The sequence below is a fragment of the Sinocyclocheilus anshuiensis genome, unplaced genomic scaffold (genome assembly GCF_001515605.1).
Source record: "Sinocyclocheilus anshuiensis isolate Anshui unplaced genomic scaffold, SAMN03320099.WGS_v1.1 scaffold68, whole genome shotgun sequence".
NCBI classification, from domain to species: domain Eukaryota; kingdom Metazoa; phylum Chordata; class Actinopteri; order Cypriniformes; family Cyprinidae; genus Sinocyclocheilus; species Sinocyclocheilus anshuiensis.
Genome location: NW_015555741.1, coordinates 720,414 through 735,862, shown reverse-complemented (window position 1 = coordinate 735,862; position 15,449 = coordinate 720,414). Strand labels below are relative to the sequence as shown.

Sequence of the window (15,449 nt, the reverse complement as noted above, 5' to 3'; positions counted from 1 at the left end):
AGTACGGCGAGAGCAAAACGGGACCAGCCGCCTAGGTCAGGCACTGCAAAAGCCTTGATGACGACACACGTTATTCTCATTGGTTAGATTCTGTGATGACAAGCACGATGTGTGCTGCATGCTTATTCTAACAATTCAATTCCAATGCTCACAGATCTGTGTTTATATAACAGTAAAGCATTTTTAGGTAGTCACACTGTTATATTGAGTCACGTTCGAATCAGGCAGCTTATAATCAATGCAGAGAATTCACGTGTTCAAGTTAACGAACTTGAACGAATCGGAGGTAAGACCATTGGGGAAGCGAATTCCACTTCTCTAAATTCCCGATTCCTAGTGATGATGGTGTTTTGCCTGCCGAATTCGCCATTTAATTAGCTATTGAGCAATGCGAAAAACTGCTGATAATACTGAGGGACCTTATATATGAATGCTTAGATAGGTGTCGTATTCCCATAAGTAGATGGGGATCAGCTGAAGGTCAGCTGATGCGAGCTTGACTAACGTGACCTGCCAGAACTAACGCTACGCTTGATTTTTAGGTAGGCGTGGCTGACTCTTAACTTTTATAAAGAATATCTCTTTGGATTTGAGACTTTAGTCTTTGCAACTTTACAGATCTGCTTTATGCACCAATAGCTTGTAACACTCCAAAGAGAAAGGAAAAATTGAAATCGCATCATATGACCCCTTTAAAGCACTAGAACCCCGTTAATTGCTGTTTGCAGCTATATTTTTTGAGTAGTATTAAAGGGATAGTTTACCCAAAAATGAAACTTCTGTCATCATTTACTCACCTTGATTTTGTTCCAAGCCTGTTGGACTTTCTTTTTGCTGTTGAACACAACAGATATTTTGAAGGTTGTGTTTTTTTTGTTTGTTTTTTTCCTAGTGTGGAAGTCAGTGGCTACCATCAACTGTTAGGTTACCCACATTCTTCAAAATATCTTCTCGTGTTCAACAGAAGAAGGGAACTTAAATGTTTTTTAACAACTTAAGGGTGAGTAAATGATGACAGGGTGAACTATCCCTTTAATATCTGTAGCACAAACAGAAAGTTAATACATTTAGTATGATGAACTCTGATGGTGATTCTTACCTTAGAAAATACCGCTAATTACCTGACATTTCTGAAGTGTAGAACAGAAATGCAACCTGAACTGTGATGAGAAACGAGAGAGACAGACAGAGAGAGACATAATTAGAGTTTCGCAGTCGATCTCCAGCTCTCCTGACAGTGAGAATCTCCTGCAGGCCCGGATTTACAGCTCTGGATGGTTCTATTTTGGGAGTCGTGTGTCTGTTTGGCCCGGTTCCTGCGGTTCCTGTCGAGCGGATCTTCTGCTCGTGTGGCTATATGCACCATTTCTCACCCTGACACTCAAATTTACATCCTGCCTGTTTTCCGCATGACCTGCTTTTCTCATTGGCTGCTTCTGCCCTCTGCCAAATGACACTAACTAAATTCAGTCTAACTAAAACTCACAATGAGGAAATTCATCTGATTTTGACCAGCGAGGTCTTCTCTTTCGGTGACTTTGTCTTGCATTCTTTCTGAAACATAAACTGAGGATATTTTCTTCATTAAAACAATGCTCAAATTTCCTCTGATAAATACATTAAAATGTTACTGAATGGTTGCAGGCAGGTGGTTTGGACACACTGTACAGGATTTTTTCTTCCCACTTAAAAATATTCGCAGTTTCATTGAAATTCTTGTATTATCTAGAGGCAGATTTGAATGTTCAGAGGTTAACATTTCATCACTCAGAAGTTCTGCTGTAGTTTCTTCAAAAAAAATCCTGAGGGAAATAAAAGTAGACACAAAGGAGATACTAGCTGACATACAGTAAGAATATATATTAAAAAAACACATTTCTGACTTTTAATTTCACATTTTGGTAAAAAATCTGAGCACATTCTGAGACATTAAAGAGATAGTTAACCCAAAAATGATAATTTTGTCATCATTTATTTACCTTTATGTTGTTCCAAACCTGTATGAGTTTCTTTCTTCTGAAACAGTTGACAGTAGCCATTGACTTCCATAGTATGGTAAAAATTTAATATGGAAGTCAATGGCTACCAGCAACTGCTTGGTTACCAACATTCTTCAAAATACCTTCTTTTGTGTTCAACAGAAGTCAGAAAGTCATGCAGGTGTAATAGAGCATGAGGGTTAATATATGATGACAAAATGTTTGCGTGAACTACCCCTTTAAGATCTCCTCAGAGGAGACATGTGAGATTGCGGGTCTTTTTTCTCAGAAGAAACATCTAAGTCATTTGCTCTCTGTTTAATATTTGTGATGTCTGGAAGAAACATTTCAGATATTATTTTTTCCTGTGGACCCTTAACTAATAACAAGTATTCAATGCTTTTTCAGTCACGTTTCCTTGATAAAGTGCGAATATGATTTTCCGTCGAGAGCCTGTGAAATGCAGAAAGTTTCAGTGTCTCTTATTGCTGTGGCATTCAGGACGCAACACACACTGAGCAGGTTTCTGTGACGTTTCACATGCTGCTGGGATTCAAATGGGGAGCTTTATAACTGCAGTACTTTGCAATGACACATTTTCCTCAGATAAAAGCACATTTTCTCTGGTCTGACCTGAAAAAAGAATGACCTGGTGCCCCGTCTGCTGTTTTCGCTGTCTGTCTCTCACAGCGAGTGTGTGTATGCATGTGCGTGGCACCAGTTTGATTTGGTTTGCGTTCGGTGGAGAGCGGAGCGATATTGATGGAATGTCCCCTGTAGCCCAGCAAATTTAATTTCCCCAACAGTCGTCCACATCCCACAGTTCTTAGTCCTAACACAATAACAGCTACCTGGAGCAGTTCTGCTTTTCTAAACACATCCTGTATTTAAACTGTGGGCTTTTTCAAACACATTGTGTAGTGTGGATGACACCCTTCAATGCCATGCTCACCTGAGGCTCTGAGATCGAAGAACCTACTGTGAATCCAGGCTAAGAAAAAAAAATGGTTATAGGGAGACACTGGCTCCTGTGATGAAACATTGATAAATAAACAAATTATATAAACATATATAAAACATACAGTATATAAAAATATAAGCACTGTTTGATAGTTCTCCTCAGAGATTACTCTGGTCTTTTTTTTAGGAAGAAACATACGAAGTCTCATATCACCCACACATACATAATGTATGTAATCAATACACACATAATCAATTTTAGCATTCTGAAAATGTTATGAGAATGTTCATTTTGAACGTTTTTTTCCTGGTTATGCAAACATAGAGGAACATTCTGAGGAATATTATCATTTTGAAACCATCATGAAAACATTATTTCGGAATGTTTTTAAACGTTCAAAACTTCAAGTTTTTGTAAGTATTAAGAACATTTAAAATGTTATGAGAAGGTTACATTTTAATGTTCTCTCAATGTTGAAACACCCAGTTTTTATATTTAAAGAAATGTTTTCTTGGTTATGTAAACGTTAGAGGAATGGTTTTGAAACCATTATGGCTTTGAAACATTTTTAAAATGTCTAAAATGTCTGTTTTTTATGTATTAAGAAAGCTTATTCTTGGTTATGTGAATGTTAGAGGAACATTCCATTGTATGATTATTTTATGAGAATGTTACATTTTAATGTTCTCTAATCATTTACAACACCCATTTTTTATATATAAGTAATATTTTTCCTTGATTATGGGAATGTTAGAGCAACAACTTGTATAAATGTTCAAAACATACTTTTTTATTAAGAACATTTTTATTAACAGAGCATTAAGAACATTTTTCTTGGTTATGTAAACAGCAAAGGAACATTCCATTCTACCATTCTGAAAATGTCTTGAGAGTGTACTATTGTTATTACTGAAGAAATGTATTAAACATAGTTCTGAACAAATTCTGAGAACATACAAACTAAATCATAAGGATGTTCTGAGAACATTGTTCCAAAAGTATATCAAGAATGTCCCATAAGCATTATTTTAAGAATGTTTCGTCCTAACATTTACATAACCTTTAAAAAAGTTATTGAAAATTATGGGAATGTTTGCTGTTACCTGGGTTGTTAAAGATATGTGCAGAAAACACTGGTGATTGAAATGATTTTTGACATAACGGTGTATGTGTCACAATTATGGACTTGAGTTTTGTCTTTTGTGTTTCCTTTTCCTGTTTGCCCTTATTTGGTTTTGTTCCTGCCTTGGTTTAATTCATTAGGTCACTATCTTGTTTAGTTCATTATCAGTTAACCTCCTGCACCTGTGTTGCCCTCATTAGTTGCCTCATTTAAGCTCACTCCTTTGTTCAGCGCTCGGTTAGTTATTGTTTGTGTTACTGCTGTTGTTGGCCTGTCTTCATCATCTTGGATTACTATTAAATATTATAGAGATTATCTTCGTCTTCGTGTGCCTTTCCTCGACCTGAGCGTGACAATATGGATGCACAGTTTTCCTGACTAGATTTTAATTTATCATCGCACATTTTTATTTTATCACATTTGCCACATTTTAATAGTGGCAACCATAATCACAGTCTTAAGATCTGTACAGTATAGAAACTAATCAGAATTGGAAGAAAATGTCAAATGAACTAATGAAAATAAATATTCCAAGTTAGCTTTGAGTGAGGAACAGAGCATGCTGTCTTAATTCAAAGTAAATTAATTCATAAAATGCTAAATATGGGGCCTTTAAAGGCATATTGTGATTAATCTGTGTAATTTCTGCAGTAATGTTTTGGTCTTCTTCTGATCAGAGAGTGCTTTTCTGACAGAGCTAGTTTGCGCTGACACAATTTAATAACATCAAATCATCTCTTAATGACTCCAAGCTGCACTCTAAATAAGATGAAACGTTCACATGGCTTCGGCACACAATTACAGGCCTTCATTTCATTTGCAGCTGAAAATTCATTCGGAAAAGATTTATTTGATAAAACACTTTCTGTTTTGACCCCACAGCAACTCAAATCTTAAACTACAATTCAAATGGGAAGAGGTTATTCAAAAATCACGATTCTTACTACCTTAAAAGTGGTGCATACAAATCAAAAAGTCAAACAGTAACCTTCTCAAACTCCTTTTATGCGGGTTGTGGGCAATATTAGACAATAATACTGTGCATGGATGCTTACATCAAAAATCCACCGGAAATAGTGTGCTGTGGACCTTTGGAAAGCTATTTTCAGTGTATTATGATTCGGGACGCACTAATCCCAATCTCGAATGCCATTTAGGACAGATATTGCACAAATTGTTATTCATCCCAGGTCATCTAAGGATCCTCATTAAATAAAAACCTCAAGCTAATGCGGCTGTTAAAAGGTCTACAGCAATTTAATTTTCCCCTGATATGAAAAACATGTCTAATAGGTCAGTTGTGATTTGAGTTACCGAGATTACTAAATCAGGCTTTCTTTTAAAAATAAATATTGTCCTTTATAATAAGAAGCTGTGATAGGAAAACTAATCATATGATATTATAAGAAACCCTTTGTTCGGTTGTTTGGCTTTGTTACCTAAATAAGAACTGGGACAGGAAAGATAACACACTCGTCTGTGTGTATCTCCACCATACATCCATCGCAGAATGAAAATGATCCAGCTATATTAAAGGAGTGTAGTTAACGGGGCAGAAGGGTTTGTTAACCCTGATGTATTAATGAGAGGACAGACTGCAGTAACAGGCTGTAGAGCAGGCTAATTAACTCATGAACACATGCACATCTCCAGAGTTCGCGTAGGGTCGTGTATGTTTGTGCGTTCTGTCGTATTATTTAGTGTAAGTAGTTGTACAGTGTTGCTGAGCGAGCCCTGGAGTAGTTGACCTGAATGAGAAAAGTGGCCATAGAAGAGGAATAGCCTGCTATAGCGCCCCTTGTGGCAGCACTGAGGATGCAATGCGAACTTTGTGTTATAAATTGGTCATTTTGTGCCTGCTTGTTCCACTGTTTCTAAAAAAAGAAAAACGCATTGAGTTATTTTAAATGCGCTCATAGGAATATCAAACATGAAAATGAGGAAAAAGTAAACCATTTGATGTGAGAGTATCTGAAAGCGATGGAAGCCCGTTTCCACCACAGAATAAAACTATTTTAAAAAAGTAACTGTGACTTTATCTCACAATTTTGACTTTGTTTCTTGGAATTCTGAGAAAAAAATTAGTGATAATTGCAAGATATGAACACAGAATTGCAAGGTATAAACTTTTATATATAAAAACATTTTTCTCGAATTTTTAAATATATATCTCGCAATTCTGACGTTTTCCCTCAGAATTCTGACTATATATATCTCACAATTCTGACTTTTTTTCTCTAAATTCTGAGATCTCGCAATTCTGACTTTTTCCCTCAGAATTCTGAGTATACATCTCGAAATTCTACGGAGCCCCTAAAGGGACATGGTGGTGGGAAAAAATTCGGGGTGGGAGGAAAAAAAAAATCTTTTTTTTTTGCGTTCTCTCGCAAAACTGTTGCGTTCCCTCAAGAAACTTTTGCGTTCTCTCGCAAAGATATTTGCGTTCCCTCGCAAAACCTTTGCGTTCTCTGGCATAACCAGTTGAGTTTAGACAAACACTTCCTGTTTACTTTACGCTTCCAGTGGTTCAGACAGCTCCGTACAGTCATAATGGAGCAGTTCATAGAGTTTTATTTTGAACTTGGACTGACGTATAAAGAAATACGGTCAGTGCTTTGTTCAAGGCACGGTTTTGACATCAGTGAAAGACACCTGAAAAGGATATTACGCGCAAAAGGACTGTTTCGACGGAAAAGTTACTCGGCCTTAGTGGACCTTGTTGATTTCATAAGTCATCAGCTGCAGTACTCTGGGCAACTTCATGGGTATCGATGGATGTACGCGAAATTTAGAGAGAAGGGTCTGCGTGTGAGAAAAGAGGATGTGCGCATGGTGCTGAAGGAATTGGATCCTGCAGGAGTTTCAGTGAGGAGAGCCAGACGTCTCAGACGGCGCAACTACTTTGCTAAGGGACCAAACTTTATTTGGCATTTTGACTCATACGATAAGTTAAAGCCATATGGCGTTTGTATTAATGGCTGCATTGATGGCTTTTCGCGTAAGATTATTTGGCTTAATGCCTACACAACTAGTAGCGATCCAACGCTAATCGGTGGTTACTATATTGAAGCGGTGGAGCGTTTGGGAGGATGCCCTAGAGTTGTTAGGGGGGGATCTTGGAACTGAAAATGGTCATGTAAGAGACTTTCAACGTTTTCTTCACATCAGTCAAGAAGATGAAACCCTTGACAGCTATTTGGAAGGTGCAAGTACTGCCAACCAAAGGATCGAGTACTGGTGGGGGTTTCTGCGCAAAGAGTGCATGGAATTCTGGATTTCCCTGTTCGCTGACCTTAGAGACAATGGATTCTTCGATGGAGGATTCTTGGACAAAAGTTTGCTCCAGTTCTGCTGCATGGGACTCATCCAAGTGAGTTTATCTGAAATTATGTTTTGATGCTTGTGTGTGTGTGTGTGTGTGTGTGTGTGAAAGAGAGGGAGAGAGAGAAAGTGGGAGACTGGGCAGGGCGAAAGAGTAGGGAGAGAAGGGGGGAAGTCACCAAAATTGGAAATTTTGGCATTACCCAATTGTTCCAAACAATACAACACATGACTGTTTTTGGTGGGACACAAAAAGGAGACATTCAGAGCAGTATCCATCATCCTTTGGTTTCCACAGATGTCTGGATGTTTAAAACAATGATACACTTAGTAAATGAGGACACAATTTACAGTTTTGAGTTCTCCCATTTCAAAGTTTTGCCTAATTTTATTTTTATTGTAATGTTTTACAGGATGAGCTGGATGACACTGCACTGATTTGGAATGCACACACCATTAGGCCATCAAAGAACATCAGTAACCCCAGTGGTCGGCCCAGTGTGATGTATGCACTGCCTGAGCTCTATCACACCAGAGACTTCCTCACCTCAGCCGACACTGAAAGTGTTCAATTGTGCAAGAACAAATGCACTTTCCAACGCCCCATACCATGTGATCCAGATGTAAATGAACTGTGTAATGTTATAATCTCTGAGTCTCAGGTGAACATTCCACGAGACCCATATCAAGCTGTGAACTTGTACATGCATTTAAGAGATGTGATCAGGGCATTACTGTAAGAAGGCAAGGTCATTTTTATCTGAAATATTTACATAATCTGTAGACAATACTGTCCCCAGGGGAAACCTGCAACATTGTGGAAAGTTTTTATACAGAATTACAATTTACCAGACTACAATCTTGACACATAGAAGTCATTAAAAATTAAAACACTTTTGCAAAATTGTTTATGGTTTACAAAATTGTTTATAACTGGAAAGAAAGGCTACCGAGAACATTTTAATTTCCAAATTTGAATTACAATTTACCAGACTACAATCTTGACACATAGAAGTCATTAAAAATTAAAACACTTTTGCAAAATTGTTTATAACTGAAAAGAAAGGCTACCGAGAACATTTTAATTTCCAAATTTGAACCTGTATCAACATGTAAACTCTGTTTAAACTTTATGAAATAAAAAAAGGTTAAAGATTCAGAGAACTTTCCTTACTAACAACCAAAATGGTACTGCATAGAATGGAAATCAGAATGTTTGCTAAAATTTCAAGTACAGTTTCAATTCAAAAAGTTTGAATAGCCTAACTATAATTAATCCATATTTTAAAACATTAAACTCACTTTTTTTCACTGTAAACAAAATGAATGTAAGATTGAATTGACATAAGAATCAAATAATAATTTAGCAATATTAATGGCTGAAGGATTTTAAAACAAAACAAACCTGACCACATATTATGTGGTTACATTTTATGTAATTAACAAAAAAGTTAATGATTCAGTGTAATTTCCATACTAACAAAAAAAGTGACGTTGCATACGATGAAGATTGTTTCAATACTTTGCAGATGCAAAAATATAAATTTAAAAATATACTGAAATTTCTTTTGTGCAAACAAAACACTTACAAGACGACAATCAAATAACAATTAAACAGTACTAAAAGCACTGATGATATGCTTTCAAAGAGAACAAACTTGACCACTTGCTGGAAAACTCTACAGCTATTTGAATAGAAAATGAATGTTATGCCAGTCAAATGTAAATCAACGTAATAATATAGGGGCCATTTAAATTAATAGTTATCCAAAAACTGCTGCTGTTTGTAGCATGCTGTTCTTTTTCACAAGGTACATAAAAGTACCTTCACACAGATTGTTACCAACAAGTTCATAACTACAGACAATCAAGTTCCAAAAAAGTGACTTTGATGACTGAACTATTACTGAGCAGCATCAAATTCACAGGATGTCCATTTCAAAGTAATCACTAGAGAGAATGTTGTCAAACTCTGTGCGGAGGTCTGGGTAAGAACTGTACGTGTAAGATAAATCAAGAGTAGCTCCACAGGTATGAGCTACTGGTCTTCTGCTGAGGCCAGATTCTGCATTGAAGCTTACCTTGATTTGATCAACACATATAACAGAAGAACCAGTGCAGAACCGAAGAAATTTTTCTGCTTTGCTTTGGTCAGCATTTCTGAGATAACGTTGCAGATGATTGAATACCATCTGTTCTTTCTAAGAGCAAATCGCCTGTGTTGTTTGAAGTAGCTGTGCCACTTTTTTGCCAGTGGCCTTCTTTGTGTCATACAGAGACACTAGACTTTCCTGGTCTGGTACTTTCAGCAGTGCAAATGGCATGGCTCTGGAGAAACAATCTATTACATATTTGGGCTCTTGAAGAATTGCTTTGTGAGCCATTGTTTGGATAGCAACTTTCATGGTGTTTTTTGGAGGGATGCAATGGGAGCCCATTCTTGTGAAGAGGTCAAGCAAATCATCTTGACCACATTCCTCCAGTGTGCCTTGACAAGCCTTTGCAACGGCATTTCGTTCAGTCAAAGAAAGGTAGTAATGGAAAGATGACATCAGGACATCGTCATTGACTGAGTCAATTCCATGCATACATGCTAAAATGAAAGCACTGGAAAGCCTTACTGGCAGTACACCAAGGTCAAGTAATCCTTTTACCCAGATCCTTCCTACTGCCTCCCATTCAGCTTCAGAGAAGTCTGGTCTCAATCTAGGAACCCACTCATCTTCCCCTTCACACTGTTCAAGGAACTGATCCCAGAATGCAGTGTAAACTTCTCTGGACACTCCAGCATCATCTACAGCTTTCTCATTTACAAATTCCATCTTCAGAGTATACTGAATTATGCTGCTATCCATGAACACAGCCAAAAGATCTTCTACAACCTTTACCCTGTGTATTAAAGCATGCACAACTTTTGCATTTTCTGAGTTTCCAGATGAAGTTATAAGAGAAAGATGGTTTCCTGAATGGGATGGCAAATTTTCTGGTGGTGAAGGCATTTCACTACCCATCTAGAAAAGGCAAGGTAAAAACAATTTATAACAATTATTCCGAGATTTCTTTATTTTCTACTAATCAGTTAAATAATTTTTCAAAAATAGTTTTCCCACCCTAATATTGTTCTAAACAAGCTTTTCTTTATGGAGGACGAAACCTGCAAAAACAATAAATAAATAAATACACAAATAAATAAATAAATGCATATTTATTTATTTATTTGTGTATTTATTTATTTATTTATTGTTTTTGCAGGTTTCGTCCTCCATATTTCTTTAGTGTCACTGTAAAATGGCACTGTGTAATCAAGTTAAAGTTGCTAAGCAATAATAATAATAATAATAATAATAAATATATATATATATATATATAAAACTGTAATAAAATAACTATTTGATCATTTATTTTAGTTAGATTTTGAATACTTAAGTTTAGTTCCAGATTTTCCAGTTGTGTTACTTCATTCTTTTTTCAGTTAATGACAATGTTTTTATGTAGTTTCTGTTCAAATTGATTTAAGACATATTTTCCTGACACAGTTCAGTCCCCATTCTTTGTAACTGCATGAAAAAAAATTTTTTACAAGCTCCCCATTTGTAATCAGGATGTACATTGTCTCTGGCTTGCTTAGTTGGGGACACTTCATTTCCAGCAATACCGTTGACTTGATTGCAAAGATACTATTTAAACTGAGCTGGATGTTGACATCACTGAATTCAATGATGAACTGTCTTTAACTGAAAAATGAGTGTTTACTATTGTCATTTTGCATTATTGACACTATTTTCCTAATTAATGCTGTTCAGTTGCTTTGACACAATCTGTATTGTTAAAAGCGCTATATAAATAAAGGTGACTTGACTTGACTTGACATTGTAGTTTTAAGGTGATTTATAATATGCATTTAATGCTTGTATTTTGAATATTTAATTTTCAAATCTATACTGTGACATTCGGTCCATCAGGATCACATTACCTGTATGATGTTCTCATTCCATGTTATTTTAACTTCTTGGTCCTCATCTGTTTGTTCAAGTTCTTCTCCTTCGTTCCATTCAACTGTGTCTTCTTTATCATCATCATCTCCAAGATTCTGAACTATGCTGTTGTGTAACGGAGGAATCTGATTGGTCAAGTCGATGAATTCATAGCTTCTCTGAAAATCAAAGTACTCATGTAAATGCTGTGGACTTTTCGATAGCTGTGCACATTGTCTCCACAATGCATCAGTCTCCTCGTCACTTGAGCTGCTTGCGAGTCTTTGGATGGTGTGTGTTCTTTGGATATCTCTGGGTGGTGAAAGAGAGTCGTGTGATGTGCTGGGTGTCTCGAAGGTAAAACCACTCTGAGGAACATCCTTCATTCCTCTTGTACTCTGGGCTTCTGTCCTTACTTGTCTCTGAAAAACATTCAATATAACATTCATTGATTAGCATTTAATTCCAAATTAAATTATGTCAGGGCTGCAGCAAACAATTATTTAGACAATCGATTAATCAGCGGTTGTTTCACAGATTAATCAGTAATCAGTAGGCTTTGATCGATAATTCAGTTATACATAGTCTATACATTTTCATATACACATAGAGCTACTTTATAGCAAAAAATCAAATTGTAATTCTAACTGAAAGTGACACTGTTTTTTCATTATTAATACTGTAAAGCTGCTTGCTTTAAAGCAATGTATTGCATAAAGCATCATATAAATAAACGACTTGACTGGATTGCAGACTGCAGAGCTGGTGCAAACATATCAAAATCGCTATGATCAGATGTATTCTCACCACATTTTTGTAGTGTGTTTATTTTGTCATTGAAACAAAAGCACACTGCAACACTGGGAAGTTTGCTAACAGTAAACCATAACAAAAACATTTATGTTATCGTTATTGCTGTCAACGTTGTGGATAATGGGGACTAATCGTTTTAGCCCTAAATGATCATGAACAATTCTTCTGTGACTGTATTTACAAATGAAGCCCAAAATACATTCAAATAAATTCAAGTCAGAGTCTTCATGATTTTACTAACCTTCCTCTTGGTGTCTTTGTTAGATGAAAGTCTGCCATCCAATAAATGTGTGCTTGTATCCTCAAGATCACTGTCATGTCCATGCGATGACACTTTTGCAGCAGGTCTCTCAGTATCACTGTCTAATCCATCCTGTAGTAATGAGTTTTCATTACATTCTTCTTTATCACCATCAGATAAAGATTCTACATCTGTGAGGCACACCTCTTGTTTAGTGCAAATGTAAAATCTCAACAATTTCAGTTTGGTTAGTTCATACAGATCTCCAACAGCGCTGTCCATGGGAATGTGGTTTCTTTTAAAATCACAAACATGAAAAGTGAAGTCTGTTTCTGGACCTTTTGGTGACTCTCCATTTGGGAATAAAAGGTTCTTTCCCATTTCCATTATTTGTAAAACAGTTGTCTTTTTTTGAACTGTCAAATGCCTAGTGCCACCACCATTATTGGTCCTCACTTGTTGGTATCCATTATGGCCGAAGTGAAGCCACCCAATTTCAGTTCTCCTGGAGGTTCTTTCTGCAGATACATTTTTGTGTCTTGCCATTAAATTCTTTTCCACATGCTTTTCCATGCAAAGCTTTAGCGGACTTTGATCCCAGTTTCCTTGCTTCAATTTTAGCTCTCAAATTTGGTAACAGAGATTCTTTATCAGAGCAGGCCGCTGTTTGTTGCCAGAAGGAGATGACAGCCAGTCGGTCACCATATGAACTAATATACTTTGCCATTTGCTCATCAGTCATAACAGAGAGCACAGACTTGTCAATCTGAAAATGCCATGAAAATGTAATTTTATAGATTAGTTTTTGAAAGAACAAATGCACCCATTAATTCATAATACATTAATTAACAGTCTATATTTATTAACATGTATTTTTTTAAACATGTAACAACATTTACATAGAAAAGTAACAGTGAAAGTCACATCTATTCATCTACATGCCATGCTGATTTTACAGTGGAGTTCAGTATATGAACTTTGAGAGTATAAATAATCTAACAAGCTAGCTAGTAGCTACTGGTAATTACAGTTGAGTGAAAATGTTGGCACCCCCAACCCCCCAAATTCAATTACTTTTAGTACTGTCCTGATGAAGCTCTTTCACATTACACATATTTACATCTATTCCACATGCAATACCTCATAATTACTATGAATAATACAAATGAAATTGAATATGAAAATGAAACAATTATACCAATGAAAGGGTTTAAAAGATTATATCCTCTTGATCATTTTTATATGTTGCCTGTTTGATGATGATTAATAACTGTTTGTTTGTTCTGTGATAGTTGCACATGTCACACCCCTACTCGTGCCGGTCCACGGGTTACCTGTAGCTGCTTGCAAATGCACTTATTTTCAATTTAAAAACCCTCTTGTTCCTTCTCATTTTTAATTATGCTCTATATACACTCATTTAACTAATAATCAAACTTGGAGTTGTGAAATTCAGATATTGATACATCTCTTATGACAAATTACTTGAATGCGTCTCATTTTGTAAGTTAGTTTGGGTAAAAGTTTTTGCTATGAATAAATGTAAATTTACAGTTGTGTGTTGTGAGTCTTCCATACAATGCTTGGAATCCAGCTTTTCACAATTTAATTTAAAGGACTCAAGGACTCAGTGATGCTCAAGAAGGCAACACACTATATTAAACTATAGTAAACTTTTCATCAGTATACGGTCTGTGTAATTTATATGAGATAAAAGGTTTTTTTCTTTATTTTTACACATCATTCATTGCAGTTTACACAGATCATATAACTTTATCAAAAGAATACATTCTCTGGGCTCTAGTGTGTTGAATTCTTGATTATCAATGGATATGTGTATTGTCTGTAATAGTTCTGTATGAGTCCCTTTAACTGTCCTTAGTGAAAAAGCAGGTTCTCAGCATCATATAGGACACAACTAAAAAGTGCAGAAAATGCTGGGAAACCAAAGAATGTGCAGTAGCTCAAGGATTTTGCTTAACAACAGTGAGCACTTTTATGTCTCAAGACAAAGCAGGAACTCATGAACAGCGCACCAAAAATACAGTCAATGATCAATGATCATCCAGGAAGCCAAACATTCTAAAAACCAGGGGGATGCACATTTTTGTTCAGTTTTCATTTATGTTATTGTGGAATAGATGCAAGTATCTTCTGTTAAGTAAAATACCTATATTAGGCTATTTTACAGTTCTAAAACTGTGCAATGTAAATTATCTCTTATTTTTGCAAACTTATACACTCCTAGGCCCTATAAGATAACTTTTATTCCTAGTGAACCAGGTAACTATCGAAGGTACATAATTTCTGATTCTACATGACGCTTGGCATGTGGAGAACTGTCATGTGGTAATATACTGACAGCCTCTGGTTGCCCTGGCTAGCAATAATTAAAACATAGCCTAGGCCTATATGTGGCCCTTTTTTATGGATAGGATATCAAATGTTTAACGTTACACATACGGGGATACACGTCAACACCTTAGGTTGCATCATTAAAAATAGCTATCATTTACATATTAGCTAAATATAGGTCCATTGGTCTTTAATGAAACATTACCCACCTTGTCCCTTTTCATGAGGATGATGTCCTCTTCTGGAACATCTCGTGACCTTAAAAACTCCTGCAGATCGTCCTCCATCGCAGAGCTACAACAATTATTATTAATAATTATTGTATTGTAATCACGTTGGGGTTTGGTTGATTCTTCTATTTAAATAATAAAAAACGACTTTAATATATGATAACTTACCGCGAAAGACTGACAACCTTTCTCCAATGCAGCTGCGTACATCCAAGATCACTCAAGTGATGCTATGCAAACAAAAGCGCGAAGCACCACGCAGGCCTCTCGCGAAACGTGAGTTCTCGCGAGAGAAGTTTTGCGAGGGAACGCAAATATCTTTTCGAGAGAACGCAAAGTTTCTCGAGGGAACGCAAAAGTTTTGCAAGAGAACGTTAAAAAAAAAATTTTTTTTTCCCTCCCACCCCGAATTTTTTTCACTCACCCCGATTTTTTTCCCACCACCATGTCCC

The 15,449-nt window shown here is 36.3% G+C and overlaps 1 protein-coding gene across 1 annotated transcript; it reads right to left on the bottom strand.

Moving 5' to 3' along the window:
- Positions 1 to 9,306: 9,306 nt before the first annotated feature.
- On the bottom strand, positions 9,307 to 15,213 carry LOC107673217 (uncharacterized). The gene is made up of 6 exons (XM_016466715.1): positions 15,166 to 15,213; positions 14,977 to 15,061; positions 11,358 to 11,780; positions 9,636 to 10,395; positions 9,466 to 9,544; positions 9,307 to 9,379 (listed from the first exon to the last, which is right to left on the bottom strand). The coding sequence occupies exons 2-6, from the start codon at positions 15,052 to 15,054 to the stop codon at positions 9,307 to 9,309; spliced, it is 1,413 nt and encodes a 470-aa protein (XP_016322201.1). The 5' UTR covers positions 15,055 to 15,061; positions 15,166 to 15,213.
- Positions 15,214 to 15,449: the final 236 nt, after the last annotated feature.